Source organism: Sus scrofa, chromosome 4 (genome assembly GCF_054392235.1).
Source record: "Sus scrofa isolate SSC_HxYL_T2T_F1_AM1 chromosome 4, Sscrofa_HxYL_maternal_Yorkshire_Landrace_v2.0, whole genome shotgun sequence".
NCBI classification, from domain to species: domain Eukaryota; kingdom Metazoa; phylum Chordata; class Mammalia; order Artiodactyla; family Suidae; genus Sus; species Sus scrofa.
In genome coordinates, this window is record NC_139386.1 from 98,426,777 (window position 1) to 98,453,608 (window position 26,832).

The window sequence follows — 26,832 nt, forward strand, 5'->3', positions numbered from 1 at the left end:
AGAAATTTCAAGGACAGAGAAGTGGTTAACAGTGTCAAATGCTATAAGGAAAGCAAAAAGGTTAAAGATGAAAAAAATGAAGTATTTAGCAACAAAAAGCTATTAATGACCTTAAATGAAAGGTTTTACAGGAGTGGTGGCAAACTGCCCTAAGCAGAAGAAAAACCTGGAGATGGAGAACTAGAGCTGGGAATGTAGAGACCTGAAGCCATAGCCTTGGGCGTAAAGGGAAGGGAATTGATGGAAAGGTAGCTAGGAGGATGCAAGATTAGGCATCTCTCAGCCAAATTTATAGATGCAGAAACTCCTGCCTGGTGGTCCCAATTCTATGAACCAGGTGCTAGGGTCATTTTCACTGAGAGGGTATAGGCAGCACAGAAAGGGTCTAAGGGACATTGTGAAGATTTAAAATAGCTACTGTGAAGAAAAGGAAGAGAACTGGCTGGGGGCATGAGACTTGTGGGCTGACTGAGGGCCCAGCTGAAGTCCAAGAACATGACTTTGTGGAGGCACCATTTTCTCACTGGGTAAGACAACAGGGCTGATCAGAGGCTGAGTGTGGGGCCGAGGAGTAGACAGGATACTGAAATTGGGCTTGCCAACAGATGAGTTGGAAGGATGAGGGAACAAAGGAACTGAGAAACAGAAGTGTGGCTGCCTTGCATCTGCTACTGAACCTATTCAAAGAGATGTCTTGATTTCCAATCCTAGACCCAGTTCTCTCCCCCAACTCTTAGCAGGGAGTGTTTTTCTCCATCTCAGTAGACTGGAAAAACCTCTCACTTAATAACCATCAAGAGTCAGCATCCTCCAGAAGTTCCCCTTTCCCTCATCTTCCCCTCCAATCCATTCTATCTCTAATCAGCTCACGTCCACCCACATCTCTTATTTACACTATGTCTCTTACCTGGACCACTTCAGCCCCTACCATGCAGTTAGCATCCCAAACACAGGACTTTGACCTGACAAGCTTTTCAAGGGCAGATAAAATGATTCATACTTAAAAATAACAGAATGGCTTCAAAAATAAAAGCTCAAAATTGAACTAATAATTGTTATCTTAGAGATTTCTCACCATGGCTCAGTGGTAATAAACCCAACTAATTCACAATTGCCAAGACATGGAAACAACCCAAATGTCCATCGACAGATGATTGGATTAGGAAGATTAGGAAGATGTGGTATACACAGTGGAATACTACTCAGCCATAAAAAAGAATGAAATAATGCCATTTGCAGCAACATGCATGGAACTAGAGACTCTCATACTGAGTGAAGTCAGAAAGAGAAAGACAAATACCATATGATATCTCTTATATCTGGAATCTAATATAAAGCACAAATGAACCTTTCCACAGAAAGGAAAATCATGGACTTGGAGAATAGACTTATGGTTGCCAAGGTGGAGGGGGAGGGAGTGGGGTGGTTGGGGAGCTTGGGGTTAATGGATGCAAACTATTGCCTTTGGAATGGATTAGCAATGAGATCCTGCTGTGTAGCACTTGGAACTATGTCTAGTCACTTATAATGGAACATAATGTGTGAAAACAGAATGTGCACATGTATGTGTAACTGGGTCACCATGCTACACAGTAGGAAAAAAAATTGTATTGGGGAAATAACTATTAAAAAATAATAACAAAAAAAGAAAAATAAAATAATAAACCCAACTAGTATCCACGAGGATGTGGGTTTGATCCCTGGCCTTGCTCAGTGGGTTAAGGATCCAGTGTTGCCTTGAGCTATGATGTAAGTCACTGATGAGGCTTGGATCTGGCATTGCTGTAGCTGCAGCATAAGCCAGCAGCTGGAGCGCTGATTCAACCCCTAGCTTGGGAAACTCGATATGCTGCAGGTGCAGTTGTAAAAAGGGGGGAAAAAAAAGAAAACCAGAAGAAATGAGTAGGCAGTTCGCAGAAGAGGAAGGCAAACAACTAATGAGGTATATAAGGAATCGCACATCCTAACTCTTATAGGAATTAGGTGTGTGCAAATTAAAATAATACTGAAATATCCCTTCACACCTTTAGAATGGCAAATAATAGAATGGTGGATACCCAGTGGTGGTGAGGATATAGGAAATAGAAACAGCCTTTCTGGAAAACAATCCGACAGAATATAGGTAGATGTAAACCCCTGAACCCAGTGATCCTGCTCCATTATATACCTCAGGAAATTCTAGCACTAGTCTGTGCGTGAGGGGATGTACTCTGGCATAATCTGTGGAGGAGGGAGTTGGAAGCAACTAGGTATCCACGATAGGGAATGGGTAAGCACTGGATGCACACCATGAAATGATGAGAAGCTCTGAACCATATGCACTTACATCTACTTACGCCGTACATGGTTAGATCTTTCAAAAAAATATGTTGAGGGAAAAGACATGCGGCATAATTATCATTGAGATAAACTTAAAACATACATAGACAAAACAAAAACAAGGATGCAAACATATTCAACTGTCACTTCCTTGGACTCACACTAACCCCTTCCCCATTGTTCTCTATTCCTTTACACTGATTTATCTTTTTCTTTCTTTCTTCCTTTTTTTTTTTTTTTTTTTTTTTTTTTGGTCTTTTTAGGGCTGCACCTGCACCAAATGGAAGTTCCCAGGCTAGGGGTCTAATTGGATAATTGGAGCTGTAGCTGCCGGCCTACACCACAACCACAGCAGTGCCAGGTCTGAGCCACATCTGAGACCTACACCACAGCTCATGGCAATGACAGATTCTTAACCCACTGAGTGAGGCCAGGTATTGAACCCGAGTCCTTATGGATACTAGTCAGGTTCATTACTATTGAGGTATTATGGGCTCTCCTGATTTATTTTTCTTTATGGCACAAGAAAATCTACTCCATGAGGGCAAGGACTTTCCTGTCACTGCTCTATCTCCAACTCCTGGAACAGAGCCTGGGACATTGTAGATGGCCAATAAATACTGCATATGAATGCATGAATAATTGGAGGACATACAGCTAACAGGAAGCAGGGCCAATGGGCAAGGGAGAGGAGGGAAATAATGAGTAAGGAAAAGCCAATCAATCAATCAAAAGAGAGGTCTTTTTTTTTTGGCTACACTCTCAGCATGCAAAGTCCCCTGGGCCAGGGATCAATCCCAAGCCACAGCAGTGACAATGCCAGATCCTAAACCCACTGAGCCACCAGTGAACTCTCAGGAGAGATCTTGCCTGGACATAAAATGATGTGTCATGAACTGTCCACAAAATAATTACAAATTATTTTATCAAATGTACTACTATGGAAACAAGGCTCTGAATTATAAGGCTGTTGTTACCTGCTGGTCCAGCCTCATTTGATTTTACCCACTCTGTTCACTATGCTGGAGACGAAAAGCCTTCTGCCACTTCCCAGAATACCTTGACCATTCCAGAGCCCCTCCATAAGCTGTTGACCCTTCCTAAGTTTTTTTTCTAATTCTTCAAAAAGCTGGCTCCTTCTCATTATTTAAGTTTCAGATTAATGTCACCTCCTCAGAGTAGAATCCCTAACCATACTAATTTTTCTTTTCTCCCATGTTGCTCTCCATCACATCACCTACTCATTTACTTTACCAAGCTCTGTAATTATTTTGTTTACTCCATGTTTCTACCCACTGAATGCAAGTCCAAGACAGGGGTCTTGTCTGCTCTATCATATCCCTAGCACCTTGACTCAGTGCCTGGCTCAGAGTAGGCACTCAAATATTTGCTGAGTGAATCAACGAGTGAAGAGATGGAAAATAAGATTCATGTAGGGAAAGGTAAAGTGCTAAAATAAGGAGGGAAGGAGACTGGGAGAAGACGAGAGTCTTGATAAAGTCAGAGGTAGTGGAGATATAGAGAGTGGATGGAGAACAGGCTGATCAAACTCCTTAAAGTTCTGATAACAGTATTTCAGCCTTAATGTTCTAGGGTAGTGGGGCAAAACTCTTCCTTTCTTTTTTTCTTCTTGGCTGCCCTGTGTCAAATGGAAGTTCTCAGGCCAGGGATTGAACTTGTGCCACAGCAGTGACAATGCCGGATCCTTAACCACTAGGCTACCAGGAAACTCCCCAAACTCCTCTTTTAAAGTATCCAACACCTGTTGTGACAGGCAGTGACTTGGGACCCTCTCCTGCAGTGCTTGCAGCTGGACAAGTATCTCCTCAAACAGCAGACTACAAAGAAACTATAAGGGAGTAGAAATAACTGCATGCATGTATTATGGACAAAATACTCAAAGACCAAAAAGCCAGATGCCACTGTTGAGGTGTGGGGACGCAAAAGCAGAGTACTGTGCATGATCCCTGCACACAGACCACCAAGAGGGTGGAAAGACCACCTAAGCCATTCCATCTGCTGGACCCATTAGACGCTCTCCTATCCCCACCACATTTAAGGGACCAGATAGCTGTCCCTTCAGCACCCTCCTCGCCTTTAGTGAGAAAGCAAGGGCATCTGTTACTTGTTTTCACTCCCTCATGTGAGCCCCAATAAAGCATTGCTTGAATTTTTCACCTGGCCTCTTAACAATTTCTATTGATTAAAGTGCCAAGAACCCAGGTCAATAATACTGCTAGATTATTGCTCATTTCAGAGTTCCCAGCACGGCTCAGCAGGTTAAGAACCTGACATAGTGTCCCTAAGGATGCAGGTTCTATCCCTGGCCATATTTAGTGGGTTAAAGATCCTGCATTGCCCCAAGCTTCCGTGTAGGTCGCAGCTGTGTCTCAGATCTGGAGATGCTGAGGCTCTGGCATAAGCCGGCAGCTGCAGAATCAATTCAATCCCCAGCCCAGGAACTTCCATATGCCACAGGTGCGGCTGTAAAAAGAAAAAAAAAAAAAAAAAAAAAAAGGAATCCGACTGAAGGGGCTTGGGGCACTGCGGAGGTGCGGGTTCAATCCCAGGTGCAGTGGGTTAAAGGATCCACTGTTGTCCCTGGGCTCATATTCAATCCCTGGCCCAGGAACTTCCATTTAACTCGGGAGTGGCTATAAAATTAAAAAAAAAAAAAGTTTATTTAAAGTAAAAATCAAGTTTCACTGTCATTTGTCTCAAGGTATTTTTTTTGTCTTTTTGTCTTTCTAGGGCCACATCCACAGCATACGGAGGTTCCCAGGCTAGGGGTTCAATTGGAGCTGTAGCCACTGGCCTACACCATAGCCACAGCCACAACATAGGATCCGAGCCGTGTCTGTGACCTACACCACAGCTCATGGCAACGCCAGATCCTTAACCCACTGAGTGAGGCCAGGGATTGAACCCACATCCTCATGGATCCTAGTTGGGTTCATTAACCACTGGGCCACTATGGGAACTCCTTAAGGTATTGTTTTTAATTTCCTTTTTTATTTCATCATTGACCCATTGGTTTTTAGTAGCATGTTTTAGTCTCCATGTAATTTTCTTTTTTTTGTCCAAATTGTTTTCCTGTGGTTGACTTTCAGTTTCATGCCACTGTAGTCAAAAATACGCTTCAAATAAATTCTATCCTCTTGAAAAAAAAAAATAAATAAAAATCAAGGGGTTCCCGGTCATAGCTTAGTGGCTAGCAAATCCTACTAGGAACCATGAGGTTGCGGGTTCAATTCCTGGCCTTGCTCAGGGGGTTAAGGATCCAGCGTTGCTGTGAGCTGTGGTGTAGGTCGCAGACGCGGCTCGGATCTGGCGTAGCTGTGGCTCTGGCGAAGGCCGGCGGCTACAGCTCCGATTAGACCCCTAGCCTGGGAACCTCCATATGCCACGCGTGCGGCCCTAGAAAAGGCAAAAAGACAAAAAAAAAAAAAAAAAAAGTAAAATGTAAGACATCAAGTCCTCACAACCACCCAGTGAAGGTATTATTACTATTTACATAATAACAGCTAAAACGCTAACACTGCAAGTGGCCGGCACTGTTCTAAAAGAGACGTGTATCCACTCAAGCCTCAAAAAGACCCTATGAGAAAGGTACTACTGTTACCATTTTATTGATGAGCAACACAGGCACAGAGCAGTTAAGTCTCGCTCACTTTATGCTGGGCCATGATGTGCACCCGGCTTTTAAAGCCTGTACCTTTTCCTCTCAACCACTTGTGGACAGAACTACTGGAGGAAGGAGTAGCTACTTGTCCCAGGCCTGCCCTCACATAACCTGTATTGGTAAACATCACGTGACTTTCCGAGACACAGGAATTGCGTGTCGGCCAGTCAATAACCTCGAGACACAGGATTGTAAATAACCGGCGAACTCCGAGACCAAAGTGACTGAGCTGTTTCCCGTCTGGCCGTCCTGGCCTCGCGGGATTTAGACTCTGGCGGGATAAACCCTCTCTCGGCTTCGACCTGCTGAGAGTTTTGTCCACAGCCTCATTTCTTCCACCTTACCTCCCAGCAGCGACCAGCTTCTGGAGAAAGGTGTCCACCATGGTGTCAAAAAGCTTCACCCTTGAAATGGTAGTACCAGGGCGCGGAAGTTCCTGAGACAACCCTTCAGGCCCTTTTTCCTCACTGCCGCTGGCTACGTTGACGCTGCTCACTTCGGCCATGTTGAACTAGAACCGCCAAACCTTAACCGGCCCGTCCGCCCCGCCCACAAGCTCCCGATTGGCCGCTCCTGGCACTGGCGCCTTCGATTGGAAGCAGCGGGATGTCTATCACCGAGCCGCCGGCGGGGTGGGGAAACTGTCGGAGGCGGGAGAATTAAACACGAAAACAACTGGACACTGAAGTACGAATTTCTCGGCAAGCGGGAAAATAAGCGCAAAGTTCAGGGACTCAATAAAAACGTTTAATTACACTTGAAAGACTTCGTACAGTGCAACAGTGAATGTTCGCTGTTAATATTCACAAGAGTCCACTGTATCAAATGTTAATTGCATCTGTATTTTTATTCCCCTGTGTCCTCCAATCCTCCCATCAGGTTTCCGGTCTTGTGCAGTCTCCAGAAAGTTTCTTCCAATTTGGCTACGGACCAATACATCAAAAATTCCAGCTGGTTCGGTCCATTGTCCTGGGAAAATGGAAGCCCATTCTCCCATCCCTACCAAGACATATTTTAACCACTCAAACCCAGTCCTTAAAATAGTAGATGGGAAAGTAGGGGCCAGGGGTCCCTTTAGTTTAAGAACATCATCCTTTAAAACTGTGTGTGTGTGTGTGTGTGTGTGTGTGTGAGAGAGAGAGAGAGACAGAGACAACAGGTGAAAGACTGACATACTGTACAAAAAAATATAGAACGAAAAAATTATGGAGAAGTCTGGGAGGGAGAAACATTCTAAGATAGAAGCAGGAAACTACCTCCTACCCATGATACTTTACCCACTTTGCAATAGTGGGGAAGGACTGAAAACAAGTCTCTAGGGAAGGGAGGTGTGGCACTAAGAAAACCAGTCTCTAAAGGTCTCACTAGGAGTGAGATTAAAGAGAAATGAGGGACCCCTGGCTTCTATTATGTTGGTGGTTATTAGGGCAAAGGAGTTACTAAGAGCAGGAAGATGCAAAATGATCTCTGGGTGAAATACTTTGGATGACCATTTGTGAGTAGAAATTGGAGGACTCTTGACAAAGTGCAAGGAGAGAGAAACAAAAATAAGTGAAAGGGAACATAACTCTTAAAGGTAAGAGCCCAAGGTGGGCAGTGGTGGTGGTGAAGGAGAGAATTCAGATTCTGATCTGGCCTGGGGGGACAGAATGTGGGGCAGCCATAAGAAATATCAAGGCTTCAGGTAGCTAGCACCTTTCAAATTGGCACCATGGCCTTTCCCAGGGGGTGGGACCAATAAGAAAGTTTGAAGGGTCATCCAGGCCAGATGTCTCAAGTAGAAGTGACGGGTTTGATAGGCCTTCTTCTCAATCCATCTGCTGCATCTCTCCTCACCTGCCACACAGGCTTGGTAGAGGAAGTGTGTGTTGGGGGGAGGATGAGGCAGGGAAGAGGTGCTCATCATCTAACTCCTGAGAGCTTCAACAGGTAATCTTGGCAGTATCGGGCTGGTAAACGCGGTGGTCCTGGAATTGGGGAACTTCCTGACCCACTCTCTTTTTCACTCTTTCTCTTTTTTTCTTTACTCTCTTTTAAGCATTCCTCCAGAGGGTACCATGACTGGGATGATGCCTCACATCGGGGAGAAGGAAGGTTTCCCATCTCAGAGAGTCCCATTGTGAGACAACATCTGTTTCTGTGAGTCGCAGTGATTAGGGTATATATGTGTATGTCATGACTGCCTGGGGCTGAGAAGCTCGTTGCCCTGTCCTAGGTTTGGCTCAGCTGGTCGAAGGAGATACGCTGGGACGCACATACCCTTCAATCACATTCCAAACCAGCTACTCTCTAAACCTGACTTTACAGGGTAGTGCTCCAAGTCCAGTGTGCCCCAGACAGTCTGATCTACGTAGAGCTGTGTCCACTACTGTAGTCATGTGGGCTAGGGGAAAACAACAGCTTATATGTCCTGGGACTGCTTGGACTCAAGGGACTGGGAGGGACGGATAGGAACTGAGATTGAGGGAAAGCTACATTACATTTTCCCACCTGTCTGAGGAAGGGGTGGGCTCTGATTGCAGGACTGGTGCTTTAGCAGGACTAAGACAGTAGCTTGGTTAACAGAAAAATACACACACAAAATAAAGTATCAACATCTCTCTCCAACCTAATAACTCTCCAAAGAGAGGACGAGTGCTCTGGAGAACCAGAGGTTTTGCTGCTCCTACTCCCTGTGCAAAAGTGCCTGGCACCTTGCCCCCAGTGGCAGGGAAAAGCAGAGTAGTCTGGTGGGAAGCTCGGTCCCAAAAGAAAAACATACTACCCTAAGGGATGAAGCAAGAAAGGGCTGCTAGCAGCTGCTTGGAATCTGGGCTGAAAGCCCAAGAAGAAGAACCAGTAGCAGTGAGCAAGCTCTGTGTACAGCTCTTCTCAGGATCTCAGGGGTGCAGATGGAGGGAGAAGGGAGAGAAGGGTTAGCAGAGGATGGATGGAGTGGGATTGCAGGGAGGGTGGGTTTCCTTAGGGCAGGACTGAGTACCTGGACTAGTGAGGGAGCCCAGTTTGGCAAGAAAATTAAAAATAATGGGGGCAGGGGATCCAGGTGTGGAGCCTCTTCAGCAAGAGCAGTTCGAAGTCTCTGTCCCTGTCCCAGAGAGGCCACCTGGCCCAGGGCAGAGTTAGGTAGTGGTGGGGGCACTTGGAGAGGGTGCTATGGTCTCCTCTCTGCCCCCAGCGCATAGTGTGGGAAACAGCAGGCTTCTCTCCCCACCACTGGTTACCAGTGTCTTGAGTCCACCAGCTCAGGTCGGAGGCTGAGTTTCTTGAGGCTCTCGTAGCCCACCACAATAACAATGGTGGAGGGCGTGGCTGAGATGATTCTGGCAGAGAGTCCCTTCATGAGGCCCCAAGGCCCCTCTTCTGCCATCAGCTGTCGGAAGGTCAGGATGATGGAGTTCTTTCCCTCAACCTGGAAAAGTCAACACAGTGGAGGACCATGGAGTGTTTGACCAAGCAGTCAAAAAGCCCCTCTGCTTCATCTCCTCTGCCTTAGGCTGAAGTGGCAAGAATTAGACTTGGGAGTCAGAAGGCTGGATTCTGCTTCTGCAGGACAGATCAGCACAGTGACTGAGTAAGGACTTTGGTGCCAGACTGCCTGGTTGAATCTGCTCCCCAAGTGACTAACAGTATAACCTCGGGTAGTTTACTTAACACTCTGTACCCCAGTTCCCTCAAATATAAAATAGTGATAATAGTACCTACCCCCCGTGGTTGTTCTAAGCAGTAAACAAAAGAATACCTGTACATGCTGAGAACAGTGCCTGGTGGAGAGTAAGTATTCAATAGATGTTAGCTATTATTAATATCATTAGCTAGACCACATAGTGAGGGGTCTTTGGGCTGGGTGATTCTCTCTGGTCTCAGGGAGCCTGGATTAAATCACCTCTAAGAGCCTCTGCAGCTCTACCAGTGATTTTTTGTCTTTTTGCTATTTCTTGGGCTGCTCCTGCGGCATATGGAGGTTCCCAGGCTAGGGGTTGAATCGGAGCTGTAGCCACCGGCCTACACCAGAGCCACAGCAACGCAGGATCCGAGCCGCGTCTGTGACCTACACCACAGCTCGCGGCAATGCCGGATCGTCAACCCACTGAGCAAGCGCAGGGACCGAACCCTCAACCTCATGGTTCCTAGTCAGATTCGTTAACCACTGCACCACGACGGGAACTCCTACCAGTGATTTTGATTCTGATCATCTCAATCCCTTTGAGCCCCCATGGCTAGTGTCCTCCCCTCCAACCCTGCCATACCCCACACACCCTGTGGCCTGTCTTCCCTATCACACTGGAAGCCTGGTAAGGCAGGAATCTTTTCTCTCTTCTCTCTTAATTGTCTTGCCATCTTCTTCCCCCCCTACCCCATACATTGCCAGCAAACTACGCTCCTAGAGACCACACTACTCAGACCCTCAGCCGATGCAGGACAGACACTCTCCTTGTTATACTCCCTCCATTCTGTATGACCTTCACAAGGTGATCCCAGTTCTGTGACTAAGAACGTCACGCCATTCCCCTCTGCCTCCTTTAGCACCCTCCTTCACACTCCCTCATTCCCTTCATCCTCTCTAGAATTCTGACCACTGGCACTCCCCTAACCTCCACTTTTTCTGGGGTTTTTTGTTTTTTGTCTTTTCGTCTTTTCTAGGGCTGCACTCGTGGCATATGGAGGTTCCCAGGCTAGGGGTCTAATTGGAGCTGTAGCCACCGGCCTACACCACAGCTCACAGCAACGCCGGATCCCTAACCCACTGAGCGAGGCCAGGGATCAAACCCGCAACCTCAGGGTTCCTAGTCAGATCTGTTAACCACTGAGCCATGATGGGAACTCCTCCCCCAACCTCCACTTATCCAGCCACCTCAAGGCTACACCTTTTGTAGCCATGCCTCTGTTCCTCATACGTTCCAGCCTGGGAACTCCTCCAAGTAGAGACCTGTCCTTTCCCCTGAATCTCCTCATGGAACACCCAGAACAAGACTCAGGAGAGAATAAGGATAGAACCTGTGCACTTTATTATTTGCAAACCAAGCAGATGCCATTCATTTTCAAATGTGTGGGTTGGGAGGGACAGTCTTTCCTAGGAACAAATATACAGTTGACCCTTAGACAATATAGGTTTGAACTGCGTGCATGGATCCACTTACACGCAGTATCTTTTTTTCCAGTAGTTCACTATAGTACTATATGATTCTTAGGTGGGGAACCATGGATTCAGAGGGCCAATTATAAATTACACTCAGGTTTTCAACTGTGCCCTTGAACCTCATGTTTGTTCAAGGGTCAACTGTACCTAGATTTACCAGCCATTTCCATGGCAATATCCTGGTTATCAGGGAAGCTGACTTTACCTCGAACTTGCTAAGGTTATATTCCTTCCCTCTCGTTTTCACTGTAACTCAATGACCCCACTCTCCTGGACAGCTGTCCTCTTTGTTTTTCTTTTGCCTTTTAGGGCTGCATGGGTGGCATATGGAGGCTCCCAGGATAGGGCTCAAATCAGAGCTACAGCTGCCGGCCTACGCCACAGCCACAGCAACGCGGGATCCGAGCCGCGTCTGCAGCCTACACCACAGCTCATGGCAACGCCAGATCCTTAACCCACTGAGAGAGGCTAGGGATCGAAACTGCAACCTCATGGTTCCTAGCCGGATTCATTTCCGCTATACCACAACGGGAACTCCTGGATAACTGTCCCCCTAACCCAAACAATACATTCCTCTGTTCTCTCCACCTAAAACTTTATACAGCAAAACCTACCATTTGCATATTATACATCATCATTCAGACTCTATTTCCTTGGACTAGGTGCTATGAAACTGTCATTGAGCTGACTAAAGACAGGGACTATAATTTCTGGACAGTACCACTAAGGGTTTTGTCTGTATTTGTGCTGAGTTCATACATTCTATGAAAGCTATTCAAGAAGCTCTCTCACGACAGTTCAGGGGGTGGGGGGATGCACTGGGGTTGTGGGGTGGAAATCCTATAAAACTGGATTGTGATGATCACTGTACAACTATAAATGTAATAAATTCATTGAGTAATAAAAAAATTTTTAAAAAAAGCTCTCTCACTATAGAGAGCTCGTAGCTCAGTGAAAAAGCCAAACTCATGAAATTAACTAAAATCATATTTCCAGTAACCACAAACCTGCAAGGTAAGGAAAAGGTGGTTGATAAACTATGCTAATAGAATGAAAGGCTAGAAGAAAGAAGTGAGAATTCCTAGAGACATGGGCAAGTAAAGGAGTAGAGGTATGCAAGGTAGCAGACAGGATGAAAGAAATATTCTAGGCGGTTCCAAGGGCTCAGCTGGTTTCTGTAGATGCTAAGTTGTAACCACAAGGAAGAGGCTTGGATGACCAGGAGTGGCCGGCCGGACTGGAGGGCCATGACACAAAGCGGTCAGGGCAACACTGGAGGGCCCGAGGATCACGCTTCTAGTGGCTTATCTGGTGGGGGCTGGTAAAGACTGGTCTTACCTGCACTCGGGTTCGGATGACATCCATGGGGTTGGTGAGGATGGAAGCAGTGGCTGCTGCCAGAGGCCCTGAGATGGCTTGAAAGACAATGTGAGGGCACTCCTTAGGACAGAGGGACGAGAGCTGCTCTGGAATCAATGGAAAGACAATGCCTCAAGACATGCGGTACTCCACACACCCCCCTGCCACTTGGACCATTTGACCCAATGATGACAAACTCTCCATCCTTAGCAACCTTAGACCCCATAACTCCCATCTTTTCTTTCCTTTGCTTTCATTTGAACCAACAACAAAAAAGATACATCTCAGACCCTTTCCAGAAGTGATCTGGAACAGGACAAAATTCCTCTGGAGACAGAGATTTCAAAACCTCTTTGCCACACTGAGTGAAGTAAGTCAGAGAGAGAAGGACAAATTATCATAAGATATCACTTCTATGTGAAATCTAATAAAAAATGATACAAAAGAACTTATTTATAAAACACGAACAAACACAGATTTTAAAGCCAATCTTACGGTTACCATAGGTAAAACCTTTAGGAGGAGGAAAAATTGGGAGAGTGGGAAATAACAGATACACACTACTGTATAAAACAGATGTTTAATGAGAACCTACTGTATAGTACAGGAAAACTCACTCAATAATTTGTCTTTTTGCCATTTCTTGGGCTGCACCCTTGGCATATGGAGGTTCCCAGGCTCGGGTGAATTGGAGATACAGCCGCCGGCCTACACCAGAGCCACAGCAACACCAGATCCGAGCCTCGTCTGCGACCTACACCACAGCTCATGGCAACGCCAGTCCTTAACCCACTGAGCAAAGCCAGGGATCAAACTCTCAACCTCATGGTTCCTAGTCGGATTTGTTAACCACTGAGCCACGATGGGAACTCCAATAGTTTGGGTTTTTTTATTTTTTAAATTTTATTTATTTATTTAGTCTTTTTGCTATTTCTTTGGGCCGCTTCTGCGGCATATGGAGGTTCCCAGGCTAGGGGTCTAATCGGAGCTGTAGCCGCCGGCCTACGCCAGAGCCACAGCAACGCAGGATCCGAGCCACGTCTGTAACCTACACCACAGCTCACGGCAACACCGGATCCTTAACCCACTGAGCAAGGGCAGGGACCGAACCCGCAACCTCATGGTTCCTAGTCGGATTCGTTAACCACTGCGCCACGACAGGAACTCCTGGTTTTTTTTTTTAATTTATTTTTAAGGGCCTCACTTGCAGCATATGGAAGTTTCCAGGCTAGGGGTCAAATTGGAGCTACAGCTGCTGACCTACGACACAGCCACAGCAATGCCAGATCGAGCTGCATCTTTGACCTACATTACAGCTCACAGCAACACCGGATCCTTAACCCACTGAGTGAGGCCAGGAATCAAACCCTCGTCCTCAAGGTTCCTGTCATGGCTCAGTGGTTAACAAACTCGACTAGCATCCATGAGGATGCGGGTTTGATCCCTGGCTTTGCTCAGTGGGTTAAGGATCCAGCGTGGCCATGAGCTATGGTACAGGTCGTAGACATGGCTCAGATCCCAAGATGCTGTGGCTGTGGGATCTGACTGGATCCCTAGCCTGGGAACTTCCATATGCTGCAGGTGCAGCTCTAAACACCGCCCCCACAAATGCTGCTAATGAAGATGGAATAGTACCCATACTCACCCATTCCCAGCATCAATGGGAAGTTCACCTGCAGTTGAATTTTTTTGCTTTTCCCTCTCTGAAGGAGGGAGACAAGAGTTCTTTTTTTTGTTTTTTTTTTTTTTTGTCTTTTCTAGGGCCACTCCCATGGCATATGGAGGTTCCCAGGCCAGGGGTCCAATCGGAGCTGTAGCCTCTGGCCTACACCACAGGCACAGCAACTCAGGATCCAAGCCGCATCTGCGACCTATACCACAGCTCATGGCAACGCCAGATCCTCAACCCACCCAGCAAGGCCGGGGATCGAAACTGACACCTCATAGTTCCTAGTTAGATTCATTAACCACTAAGCCATGATGGGAACTCCTTCATTCATTTATTTAACAAAGATTTATTGAATGATTACCATGAGCCAGTCACCTTAGGCTCTGAGGATATAACAGTAAATAAAAGAGCCTCAAATCCCTGCCCTTATGAAATTTACATTCTAGTGGGAAAAGACAGACAACCAACAAATAAAAAGCAAAATATACAGCTATGTAAGAAGGCAATGTGTTAATTATAGATAAAAAAATAAAGTAGGAAAAGGAGATATGAAACGGCAAGGAAGAGGGTGAAGTTTGAGTAAGACCTAAAGGAGAGCATAAGCCTTATCGATCTGTGGAAAGAACTTTCCAAGCAGAGGTAATATCCTATGCAAAGGCCCTGAGGTCTTCAAGGGGGCAGCAAGGCCAGTATGCCTGGAGTTGAATGGGTGACAGAAAGAACAGCAGTTGAGGTCTAAGAGGGAAGTCATTTAGGGCCTTGAAGCCATTGCATGGACTTTGGCTTTTATTCTGAGTGAGGACAAATGCAAAATAGATTCATCTTCTCAGAGGTTACCTCTAATTTTCTCTCTACAATTCAGTCACCATAATACCTAAATTTTTTTTCTTGAGGGAGGAGCAATATAGGGATATGGGATTAAGAAGTACAAACAATTTGGTATAAAATAAGCTACAAGGATATATTGTACAACATAGGAATATAGTAAATATTTTATAATAACTGTAAGTGGAATATATAACCTTTAAAAATTGTGAATCCCGGGAGTTCCCGTTGTGGTGCAGTGGTTAACGAATCTGACTAGGAACCATGAGGTTGCAGGTTCGATCCCTGGCCTCACTCAGTGGGTTATGGATCCAGCGTTGCCGTGAACTGCGGTGTAGGTCACAGACGCGGCTCGGATCCTGAGTTGCTGTGGCTGTGGCGTAGGCCGGTGGCTACAGCTCCAATTAGACCCCTAGCCTGTGAACCTCCATATGCCGTGAGTGCAGCCCTAGAAAAGGCAAAAAAAAAAAAAAAAGAAAAAAAGAAAAAAATTGTGAATCACTATATTGTACACCTATAACTTACATAATATTATATACCAACTATACTTAAATTAAAAAAAACTTTTTTCTTAGGGCTCTAGGTGCAGCATATGTAAGTTCCCAGGTTAGGGGTCGAATCGGAGCTGTAGCCACCAGCCTACACCACAGCCACAGCAACGCCAGTTCTGAGCCATGTCTACAGCTCACAGCAACATCAGATCCTTAACCCACTGAGCAAGGCCAGGGATCAAACTCTCAACCTCATGGTTCCTAGTCGGATTCGCTAACCACTGAGCCACGACGGGAACTCCGGGAACTCCTCAATTTTTAAAAAAGATAATTTTCTTCTCATGCTACTAGTTTTGGTAATTTACAGCCAAGCAACTAAAGGTAGGACGGTAGAAACTGGCAAGGCAGAAAACAAAGGCTTCTGGAGTTCCCATCATGGCTCAGTGGAAACAAATCTGACTAGCATCCATGAGGATGCAGGTTCGATCCCAGGCCTCGCTCAGAGGGTTGAGGATCCAGCATTGCCGTGAGCTGTGGTGTAGGCCGGTGGCTACAGCTCCAATTCGACCCTGGCATTGGAACCCCGGCCTTGGAACCCCGGCCTTGGACTCACCATATGCCACAGGTGTGGCCCTAAAAAGACAAAAACGAAAAACAAAAAGAAAGAAAAGAAAACAAAGGCTTTCTAAGTCCCAGGACGTGGCAGAATTCCTTAAGCCCTTCCGAAACCACCTCTCCCCTGATTTCTAATCACTTTCTTTTCCAGGGTCAGCAAAAAAAAACAGAAACAAAGTGAGGAGGCAGCTCCGCCTCAGAGGTGTCTTGTTTCTCCTGAGAAGAAAACATTTTGCAACCATTAGAAGCAGCATCTGGACTGGTACTGCCAGCCTCCTTGGGCCTGTCTGCACTGGCCCCCAAGCCTGCAAGCTGCAGCAGGATTCAGACTCCAATTCTATTCATGCACACATGTCATTTTCCTGTGGTTTAGGGAGAGGATGAACAAAGGCAAGTGGAAGGGAAAAAGCTCCATGTCTTTCCTTCTCCATTATTCATTCCACAAGCATTTATTTGGCATCTATTATCTGCAAGGTAGAAGATAAGCCCAGGCTGACTTGGTTTAAGACCCTGCTGGCTAAATGACTTTGGACAAGTGTAAATGAATATTGATTTATTTAATGCCTACTATGAAAATAGTAGACATACAATAGAAATGGACAGGGAAATACCAGGCACTATGAAAACAGTAGACATACAACAGAAATGGACAGGGAAATGCCTTCGTGGAATTTTCAGTCTAATTGAGAAGCTGAGCAGGAGTTGGGGATAAAATAATTACAAATTATGACAAGTGCTAGGAAGGAAACAAAGTGTTGAAAAACAGGAAGAGCCCTCTTTCCAATGAGTAAAGAAGTTTTCTTTGCAAAAGTGGCATCTAGCAGAGACAACACAAACAAGCAGAGGTTGGGGAGAGAATGCACAGTTGAGGAATATGCATTAACTGACCTCCTGCAGCATAGACTGTACATGGGGAAGCAGCGGGAGGTTTCACCGTAAAGGGAGGATGAAGCTGGGCTAAAGAGTTGGGATTTTACTCAGCAAGCAATGGGAGCCACTGAACTTTGCAACCAGGGTTTAAAGTTAATCCATTAGGGGAGTGCCCATCATGGCTGAGCTGTAACGAAGCCGACTAGGATCCACGAGGATGTGAGTTCGATCCCTGGCCTTGCTCAGTGGGTCAAGGATCTGGCGTTGCCATGAGCTGTGGTGTAGATCAGGTCCCGCGTCGCTGTGGCAAAGCTGTAGCTCCGATTTGACCCTTAGCCTGGGAACTTCCATATTTCTGTGAGTGCGGCCCTAAAAAGACAAAATAAATAAGTAAATAAATAAAATAAAATAAATAAATAAATGTAAAGTTAATCCATTAGGGAAGCGTGTGTAGATAGAAAGGAAGAGACTTGGATCTGCTAGAAGGCTGATTCAACGGTCCAGGAGGGTGGTAAGAGGGCATGGTTTCCAGGAAAGGTAGTGGGAATGGAGAGAAAGTTGGACAAGACAGTCCAGGGTCACCAGGACTAGGTGTGGGACCAGGGAGAGGAGTAGCCAAGCATAATGCCCAAGGCTTCAATCTCAGTGATTTAGAGAATAACATGGCCACTGACATGTGAAAGTAACTCAGAGGAGTTCCCTCATGGTACAAAGGGTTAAGGATCCGGTGTTGTCACTGTAGCAGCTCAGGAGGCTGCTGTGGTGCGGGTTTGATCCCTGGCCCAGGAACTTCCACCATGCCACAGGCATAGTCAAAAGAGAAAGCCATTTTGGGATGAAAAACTGTTAGTTGAATAAAACTTCAGATGTAAATGCATGCCTCCCAGTTGGAAGGCCCAAGAGTCAGAATGTCAGAACATCTGGACAGGTTAGTAGTTTGAGATCAGAAGTAGAGATTTTGGACATATTAGAAAAGGACGCTTCTAATTACAAAAGAGATCAAATGAAGAGAGAAGGGTGAAGACAGACTCCAGAGAAGATGTTCACACTTCCTAGAAGTTTCTCTAACATTAAGACTACCAGCATCTATTCAGGAAGAATCTGATCCATAGGGGTGGGGTGGAGTATCTGAATTCTACCAAATACAACAGATGAAAGACTGTTAAACAGAAGAAGAGATAGAGCTACCAAAATAAAAAATTACAATTAGGAAAAATAGAAGAACGAGAAAAGTATGGTACCACAGAAACAAAATGGGTATCGGTTAGGGAATCATTACAAAATTTGGTCAAAGTTCTAGATGGGCTAGGAGCCAGCGGCAGGGACTAGGGAGGTTGCCAGCACAGGCTGCCCTAACTAGAATCTGGTAACTACCCAAAGCTGTGGACGTCGAAGGGTAGCAGACACACACACACACACACAGGTCCTGCTCTGGACAACTTGCTTTGTCCTTTCAGAAGGAAATCTGGCAGTATGTTTATTGAGGCCCTCAAAAATGTTATGTTTTGGGGAGGTCCCGTCGTGGCACAGTGGAAACGAATCTGACTAGGAACCATGAAGTTGCGGGTTTGATCCCTGGCCTTGTTCAGTGGATTAAGGATCCGGCATTGCTGTGAGCTGTGGTGTAGGTCGCAGACGTGGCTTTAATCTGGCGTTGCTGTGGCTCTGGCGTAGGCTGGCAGCTTACAGCTCTGATTAGACCTCTAACCTGGGAATCTCCATATGCTGCAGGTGCGGCCCTAAAAAAATTACGTTTTGGGAGTTCCTGCTGTGGTGCAGTGGAAATGAATCTGACTAGTATTCACGGGGATGCAGGTTTGATCCCTGGCCTCGATTAGTGGGCTAAGGATCCGGCATTTCCATGAGCTATGGTATAGGTTGCAGATGTGGTTTGGATCTGGTGTTATTGTGGCTGTGGTGTAGGCCGGCAGCTACAGCTCTGATTCGACACCGAGCCTGGGAACTTCCATATGCCAGGGGTGTGGCCCTAAAATCAGGGGGAAAAAAATTATGTTTTGACCCAGGAATTCTATTTTTGGGAAATACTTAACAAGTAATGACTTGTGGACAAAAATACATCATAGGAGTAGAAAGGTTCAAGATTGTATCACATCTTGAACTTAATACTGAAGAAAGGCATGCAACTCAAAAGCTCACTATTACTCATTGATTTCATCTTTAAATCCCATGGATTCTGCCCCTCCCCACCTTCCAATTCACTGCCAACATAATTTATGTTCTACAGTCATATACCTTACTTGTCTGATTCCCTCCACTATAATATTAGTTTTTTGAAGGCAAGAATCATGTTTTATTCATCTCTGAATCCTCTTAGATTCAAATGTTTGCTATAGGAGTTCCCACTGTGGCGCAGTGGTTAATGAATCCAACTAAGAACCATGAGGTTGTGGGTTCAATCCCTGGCCTCGCTCAGTGGGTCAAGGATCCGGCATTGCCGTGAGCTGTGGTGTAGGTCGAAGATGCGGCTCGGATCGCGCGTTGCTGTGGCTCTGGCGTAGGCCGGCAGCTACAGCTCCGATTAGACCCCTGGCCTGGGAACCTCCATATGCCGCGGGAGCAGCCCTAGAAAAGGCAAAAAGACCCCCCCAAAAAATTTTTTTTTTGCTATAGGAATGGCCCATTTTCCCATTAAATCCCATTCCAACATGCAGAGAACAGCACCTCAGTCCCATTAGTAACCCATCCTCTGCCCCATTGTCCTGTCCCCTGCTTACCTGCATAGAAGTGATAGAAGGGCCACCAGACAGCACTGTTTGGGATGTAAGTAAGCAGTGAGGCCACATAGCCTCGGTAGAAGCCACGAAGTCCATCGGCCCGCAGGATCTGCCTGATGATGTCCTTGGTTTGGCCAAAGGCAACTACCCCTTGTCCCTCTGGATTCCCTCGCACTTGGAAACGGCCCATTTTCTCACCCTTGCGCTGCATCATGAGGTGCTGGGAGACCACATCAATGGGCACCGTGATGCTCTGAGCTACAAGCGAGGCCGAGCCACCGGCCACCAGTGATTTGACTGTGTTGCTCTGGCTGTAGTCAGCTACGAACTTCCGGGTGAGCTCATAAGTGGTGACGTAGCACTGGCCAGATATGAGGGTGAAGGTGTTGACCAGGAATCCCCGGTAGAGGCCAGCCACACCATCTGCCCGTAGGATCTTGATGAAGGCGTCAAAGGTCCCATGGTAGAGGCTCTTGCCTTTTTGAACCTGCAGCCGAGTGCGGATGAGGGTGAATGGGTAGACACTGACGCGGATCATCATTGTCATTGCCACACCAAACACATAGAACTTCTTCTTGTCCAGGTGTTCCCACTCGATGATCTGGATGTTACGTTTGTCCTCCATTGTGCCCGAAGACCTGGGGATTTGAGCACAGAAGAGGGAATGTGAAGGAAATCAGAATTCACGCTTTCTCCTCCTGGCTGGGCACTGAAACTCCATTCTTAGACTTCATCTCCTAAGAGACGGGGTGCACTACTCACCTCCCCAGAGCTTAGACATCACCCATGCTGGCTCTGCCAACCCCTGCCTGAATCTTCCTTCACAGATCAGGATCCTGCCCCCTTCTCTCTCCTTTACCTGTCCATCCTGATTCAGGTACCCTCATCTGAAAACTGTTCCTCAATTCAGTGACTCCCCTGGCCCCATTCCCACCTCACTCCCTCCCCCCAGGTTATCAGATCATTTATTCTGGTCTGTCTGCCTCTGCCCAGGCCCTGGTGTCATGGCCCATTCTCCGTTTCCTTCCCTGGCTCACCCAGACAGCTCAGGATGCTGTGGACAAACTGACCACCTGCAGGATGCAAGGCTTTTATGTGGCCTAATGGGATGTCACTAAGTGACATCCAGGAAGTACTGCATCTTTGTCTCTTTTTTGGAGGGGGGGGTCTTTTTAGGGCTGTACCCACAGTATATGGAAGTTCCTGGGCTAGGGGTTGAATGGGAACTGCAGCTGCCAGCCTATAACACAGCCACAGCAATGTGGGATCCAAGCTGAGTCTGCAACCTACATCACAGCTCTTGGCAATGCTGGATCCTTAATCTACTGAGCAGAGTCAGGGATCAAACCCGCATCCTCATAAATACCGGTTGGGTTCCTTACCACTGAGCCACAATAGGAACTCCTGGAAATGCTTCACTTTTGATACTCCTGGGCCTACTGAGGAAGCATGACCTTTGGCCTTTGAACCTCAGCAGGGTGCCTCTTTTATCACCATTTACCAGCTGACTCACCTTACTTTATTTTTTGGTTTCCTGTGCTGGCCCCTCTGAGCTCCCGGGACCCATGCTCACTACATTTATATTTTCTCCAATCTGCATTAGAAGAAAGTGGGGGAAGAAGGCAAGTAGGGCTTTCACTCCACAGGGCACCCCCATCCCCCTGCACTCCCTTCCCTCCAGTGAAAGGAGTTAGAATGTCAGGAATAAGCCAAAGGTCAGAGTCCTCTTTGGTTATTAGATAACTCACTCTAGAGAAAGAAAAGAACCAAAACAAGCACCTGAAAACTATGTAGTTCCCCTGAAGAGTCTTAAGAATTACAGGGAAGAGAACTTGCTTGACCCCTTTCATCCCTAAGCATATAAATCATAACCTCAGCCCTAGATAATGAAGGGAGATTCAAGGGACAGAGAAGATACACAGACGTAGCCTTCGAAAAACTCAAGGAGACACAGCATCCCTCTGGGGAATGGATGTGAGCTACAGATATAAACCAGGGCAAATTAATGTACATGTGGCCCTCATGTTAAGTGTATCCACTGACTAAAGTTTCAAACAAAACTAATAAGCTTACCATTGTAACAACTGTATTAAGTCAGGACCTTCTAACTTAAGAAATGTCAGGAGTTCCCGTTGTGGCACAGTGGAAACGAATCTGACTAGGAACCATGAGGTTTCAGGTTCGATCCCTGGCCTCACTCAGTGGGTTAAGGATCTGGTGTTGCCGTGAGCTGTGGTGTAGGTCGCAGACTCGGCTTGGCTCCCGAGTTGCCTAGGCCGGCAGCTATGTCTCTGATTAGACCTCTACCCTGGGAATCTCCATATGCCACAGGAGCAGCCCTAGAAAAGGCGAAAAGACAAAAGTAAATAAATAAATAATTAATTTAAAAAATAAAAATTAAATAAAATAAATGTCAAATGAGAGGACATCCTATATTGGACATATGCTTAGCAACAATGCAATTTTCAGATTGTATAAGTCACAGACGCGGCTCAGATCTGTCATTGCTGTGGTTGTGGCATTCACCAGCAGTGGCAGCTCTGATTCAACCCCTGGCCTGATTCACATGCCATGGGTGTAGCCATAAAAAGACAACTCTTGGAGTTCCTGTCATGGCTCAGTGGTTAACAAATCCAACTAGGAACCATGAGGTTGCAGGTTCAATCCCTGGCCTTGCTCAGTGGGTTAAGGATCCGGCGTTGCCATGAGCTGTGATGTAGGTTGCAGACGCAGTTCGGATCCTGCGTTGCTGGGTCTCTGGCGTAGGCCTTTGGCTACAGCTCCGATTAGACCCCTAGCCTGGGAACCTCCATATGCCGGGGGGTGGCGGGAGGGGGGGGAGCGGCCCTAGAAAAGGCAAAAAGACAAAAAAAAAAACAAAACACAACTCTTAGTAATTCCCTGATGGCTCAGTGGGTTGAGGGTCCAGCACCGTCACTGCCCTGGTGCGAGTTTAATCCCTGGCCCAGCAACTTCCACATGCCATGGGTGGCAAAAAAAAGGACAACTTAACCTCATGCCAAGTGTACAACCAGAGTTCATCCTCAACCACCTTCTCCAACCAAAGGTCCCAAGCAGCCTAAGCAGCTTCTTGGTTTACCATAGAGGTCAGTGGGAAAGCAAGGTTAGCTTTTTGGAATTCTCAGAGCTGGACTGCATCACTTTTATTAAAGTACAAACAACCTTCAGTGCAAACTGAGTACATTGAGTGAACTGAGGGAAAACTATAGCTTCAAGATGAGGCACAGGTGAGGCATGTGTAACCAAGATAGGCTTCCTGGAGGAGGACAAAGCAATCTGAATGGAGGAACACATGTGGACAGTGAAAGGATGAGAACAATGGCTTGAAATAACCAGGTTGATGAGAATGGAGAATCTAGGCTGAAGTAAATGAGCCAGAGACGGGGTTCTAGGAGACCTCCTAGAACATGGATGTGCCACTTGCTGTGGGCAAAAGTGGCCTTTCCTCCAGCCTCAGCCTAGGACACCCACCAAGTCCAGCAAGGCAGTCTTCTCCTTTGAGGCCCTTCAAGATAAGGGGATCACTGTATCACTGACAAACAGGGTGTTTGTCATCCAGGGTCCCAAGGTCATGTGTCCATTTCCACTGAGAAATGAGAGAAAGAGAGACACTAGGATTTACTGAATACCTATTACCTCACATGACCCTTACAACTTAAACTGTGTACAATTTGACACTTGTGCTAAATGAGGAAACACAGGCACAAATAGGTTAAAAGGAACAGACTCAAGGTCACAGAGTTGGTCGGTGGTGGAAGTGGGATATGAGCCAAGTTTTTGCCCCTACTCCATCATGCTCTCTACCCCAGGGGAGTTGAAGAGTTCCAACACAAATCACTCTGCTCAGTCTAAAGCCAAGTCATTCCCACCCCTGGGCGGCAGGATTAAGGCCCTTGAGACTACCGGTCACCCAGGGGTGAAGCATAAGATCCTGGCTCTGCAGTTGCCCAAGGATTTCTCTCAGCTCTGCTCCAGAGAAACCAAGAGCTGCCTCTGCTTTCCCAGGGTGCTTGATGAGTAAATTGAGCTGAGTGGCTGGGCGGGTCCATTGTTGCCACAGGACAAATACTGCAGGGCTCAAGCAGGAGAGCCTCCTGCTGGGCTCATGGATCGTGCGTGCTAAGCAGGGCAAAGAGGCAGAGTGACAGAAGACGCTGTTCCAGGACCTGGTTTTGTTTCTCAACCTGCCAAACTGAATGACAGAGTACCAACATCTCCTGATGAGAAATCCTACCGCAGCACCCAAAGCCCCATTTCTCACTTTCTGCCTTCTCTCAACAGGTGCCAGTCTGTTTTAAATTCCCCAAAAATGGAGTTCCCGTCATGGTGCAGTGGAAATGAATCTGACTAGGAACCCCTAGGTTGCAGGTTCGATTCCTGGCCTCGCTCAGTAGGTTAAGGATCCCGCATTGCTGTGGCTGTGGTGCAAGCCAGCGGCTACAGCTCCAATTAGACCCCTAGCCTGGGAACCTCCATATGCTGTGGGTGTGGCCCTAAAAAAGACAATAAATAAATAAATAAATTCCCCCAAAAAGAAGAGAGGACTCTCCATGGCCAAAACAGGAAACTTCTACCATTGCCATGATGACACAAGAAGCCACTAAGGGTCATACCATAGAAGGATGAGACTCTACAGTTGAAGGGGAAGGCACTGCACCCACCACTTCTACCCCCTTGAAAGGTGCAGCTGCTCTTAAAGTTGGGATCTCAACCTGTTCTTTGTCACATAACGTGCAAACTTCCTGCTGGAATAACAAAACCAGTTCCTTGTATTTCACCCTCTGGAAAATCCTCCTTGCAGATACTCATATGCTAACTTCCTTCAGCATTGCCTTCTGCCCAACTTTTTTTTTTTTTTTTTTTTTTTTTTTTGCTTTTTAGGGGCCACACCCTTGGCCTATGGCAGTTCTCAGGCTAGGGATCAAATTGGAGCTACAGCTACTGGCCTACATCACACCCACAGCAACAAGGGATCCGAGCCTTGTCTGTGACCTACACCACAGCTCACAGCAACGCCAGAACCTTGACCCACTGAGCAAGGTCAGAGATCAAACCTACGTCCTCATGGATACTAGTTGGGTTCATTAACTGCTGAGCCACAGAGTTAATTCCTGCTCAACTTCTTTATGGCTCTTTCCCAGACCCTTATGTATTGTGTGTAGGGCTTCAATTCTGAATTTTCCCCCATTTTTTCACAGGCCTCAATCACAAAGGTTAAAGTGCCTCATATGAAGACCCAATAGATGACCCAGGATGTCCCGAAGTCATCAAATGAGATGTCAGAGGCAAAGGCCCTGCTGCTGAGACCACCAGAGGGAAGGAACAAACTGGCCTAGATAAGCACACTTCCTCTCCACTTCAATTCTTCATGTACCAGAAAAACCTATACCAGACTATTCACTAGGTTCTGAGTCACCTGGAAGGCAAGGTCATTCAATGAGAAGAACATTAGTGGTCAGGAGTTCCTCCACTTCCATTACTTACTAGTAGGACTGGAACTAAGTCACTTCTTTAAAATTCAATATCCTCATCTATGATATAGAGCTAATAAAGCCTGCCACAGCTATATAACAGTGTGGTGCAACTCACATGTGCTAAAATATGCAAAGCCATTTTTATTAACAGCAAAGCACTTCCATCATTGCAGAAATTTCTATTGGACAGTGGTGCTCTAAATCCTTGCTACTCAGAGTGGTGCACAAACCCGCAACACTGGCATCACCTGGGAGCTTGTAGAAATACAGAACTTCAGGATGCTCTGTAGACTTGCTGAATAAGAACCATTTTCACAAGATCTCTGGGTGATCAATATGTATATCAGAGTTTGGAAAAGTATTGCCTTAAACATTAAGGATTGTCAGTATTCTAACAATAACAACTACTCTAGGAGTCCACGACCACTATGACTACATTAAGAGCCCTCTGATTCCATCCTGACTTGTCCCCAGGACTGGGCCCAATGCTGACTAATAGACTCATTCAGTTCTTTTCAGTCAACAACATTCACCAAATCAAATCATCTGTCTACAGCTCCTGACAAGACACCTATGAGGTCTGGTTCCCACTTCTGTGCTGGGATCAAGATCTTTGCTTCCTCCTTCTGTTCCTCTGTTCTTCTTACTGCATCTCCATCAAGGCTCTGCATCCTGAGAGCTATCTACCTTAGGAACGTGAATATATTTACATGCTCGCCCACCTGTCCTAAAGAACATGCATTTCCTTAGGGAAGGTTCTGGGCGTGCCTCCAACCCCTCCCTTCAAGGTAATCTCCCCCCAGGACAGGAGGAGATTCCCACTCAACCTTCCTTTGGTCTTCCATAGGTGCCCACGTGATCTCTCATGACAGACATCACACGACAATCCTCTTCACCTACTGCACATGACACCCCCTTTAAGTAGCTTCTGTCCTGACCCCCGAAACTGCCGCCTTTAGATCCTGGACATGCCCCTAGCCATGTCTCTGGCCATGCTTCTTTCGCTGTCGGCGAACCCCATGCTCCTCCGATAGGAAGAGATGCGTCGCTGGAGTCATCCCTCATTCCCAAAACTGCGCGGCGGGTTCCCAGTAAATTGCTGCCGTGCACTGCAGGCAACCGCTGCCTCCCTGACAGGTCTCGGTACTAGGAGACCTTAGTCCTTAGGCACCTCAAGCCGGTGATTTCGTACCTTCTCAGTTCAGGGCGGTTCTGCCGCGTCTGAGGCAAACTCCCAGAGCGGACCTCTAGGCCGCAGCTCCCACTCTATCCTCTGTTCCCGGCAACTGACGGCCTCCGGTCGCATCTTCCTCCATCTCGACCGGGATCCCGGTACTGCCGGAACCGGAAATTGGGACACTGTCACTCCCGCCCCCTGCAGGGGGCGGGGATGAACGGTGGGCAACTGCACCAATGACGTTCTGAGTCTTTAGCCTCGCCCCCCGCCTCCGCAGCAAAGGCGGAAGGTCCTGGTAGCCATCTTGAATTTGGGCAGAGGCCACGCCTTCTTTAGCCCCTTCTTCTACAGCGCATGCGTGTTCTTTCGAATTCGTGGAAATTGGGTCGCGGCCACTTCTTGAAGGTCTTGTTCCCAACGGGTCACCTTGCGTTTCAAGTCTCCTGGAATCCTTAAGT

At 46.8% G+C, this 26,832-nt stretch overlaps 2 protein-coding genes across 7 annotated transcripts in view; both read right to left on the bottom strand.

Annotated features, from left to right (window-relative positions):
* Positions 1–6,520, bottom strand: part of PMF1 (polyamine modulated factor 1) — a 26,296-nt gene extending 19,776 nt beyond the window's left edge. For 2 of the 3 annotated variants that reach the window (XM_085020203.1, XM_085020202.1), the window contains exon 1: positions 6,346–6,520. Coding sequence is in view for 1 of the 3 variants with exons in the window: in NM_001123163.1 (NP_001116635.1) it covers positions 6,346–6,506 (161 nt within the window). In the remaining 2 variants the exon portion in view is untranslated. The remainder of the gene's footprint in view (positions 1–6,345) is intronic. The other variant, NM_001123163.1, reaches the window with a different exon arrangement.
* A 206-nt stretch (positions 6,521–6,726) lies between these two features.
* SLC25A44 (solute carrier family 25 member 44) lies at positions 6,727–26,543 on the bottom strand. 4 transcript variants are annotated; one of them, XR_014844108.1, is made up of 5 exons: positions 26,390–26,543; positions 23,195–23,309; positions 19,703–20,340; positions 12,477–12,599; positions 6,727–9,410 (listed from the first exon to the last, which is right to left on the bottom strand). XR_014844108.1 is itself a non-coding variant. In XM_013996984.3 (5 exons), exons 3-5 carry the CDS (start codon positions 20,325–20,327, stop codon positions 9,219–9,221), a joined length of 945 nt encoding a protein of 314 aa, XP_013852438.1. In that variant the 5' UTR covers positions 20,328–20,340; positions 23,195–23,309; positions 26,390–26,543; the 3' UTR covers positions 6,727–9,218. The 4 variants fall into 4 exon arrangements, 2 of the variants coding, with proteins under 2 accessions (XP_013852438.1, XP_001928089.1); XM_013996984.3 differs by having other exon boundaries at positions 12,477–12,604; XR_014844107.1 differs by lacking the exon at positions 23,195–23,309.
* Between the last annotated feature and the right edge of the window lie 289 nt (positions 26,544–26,832).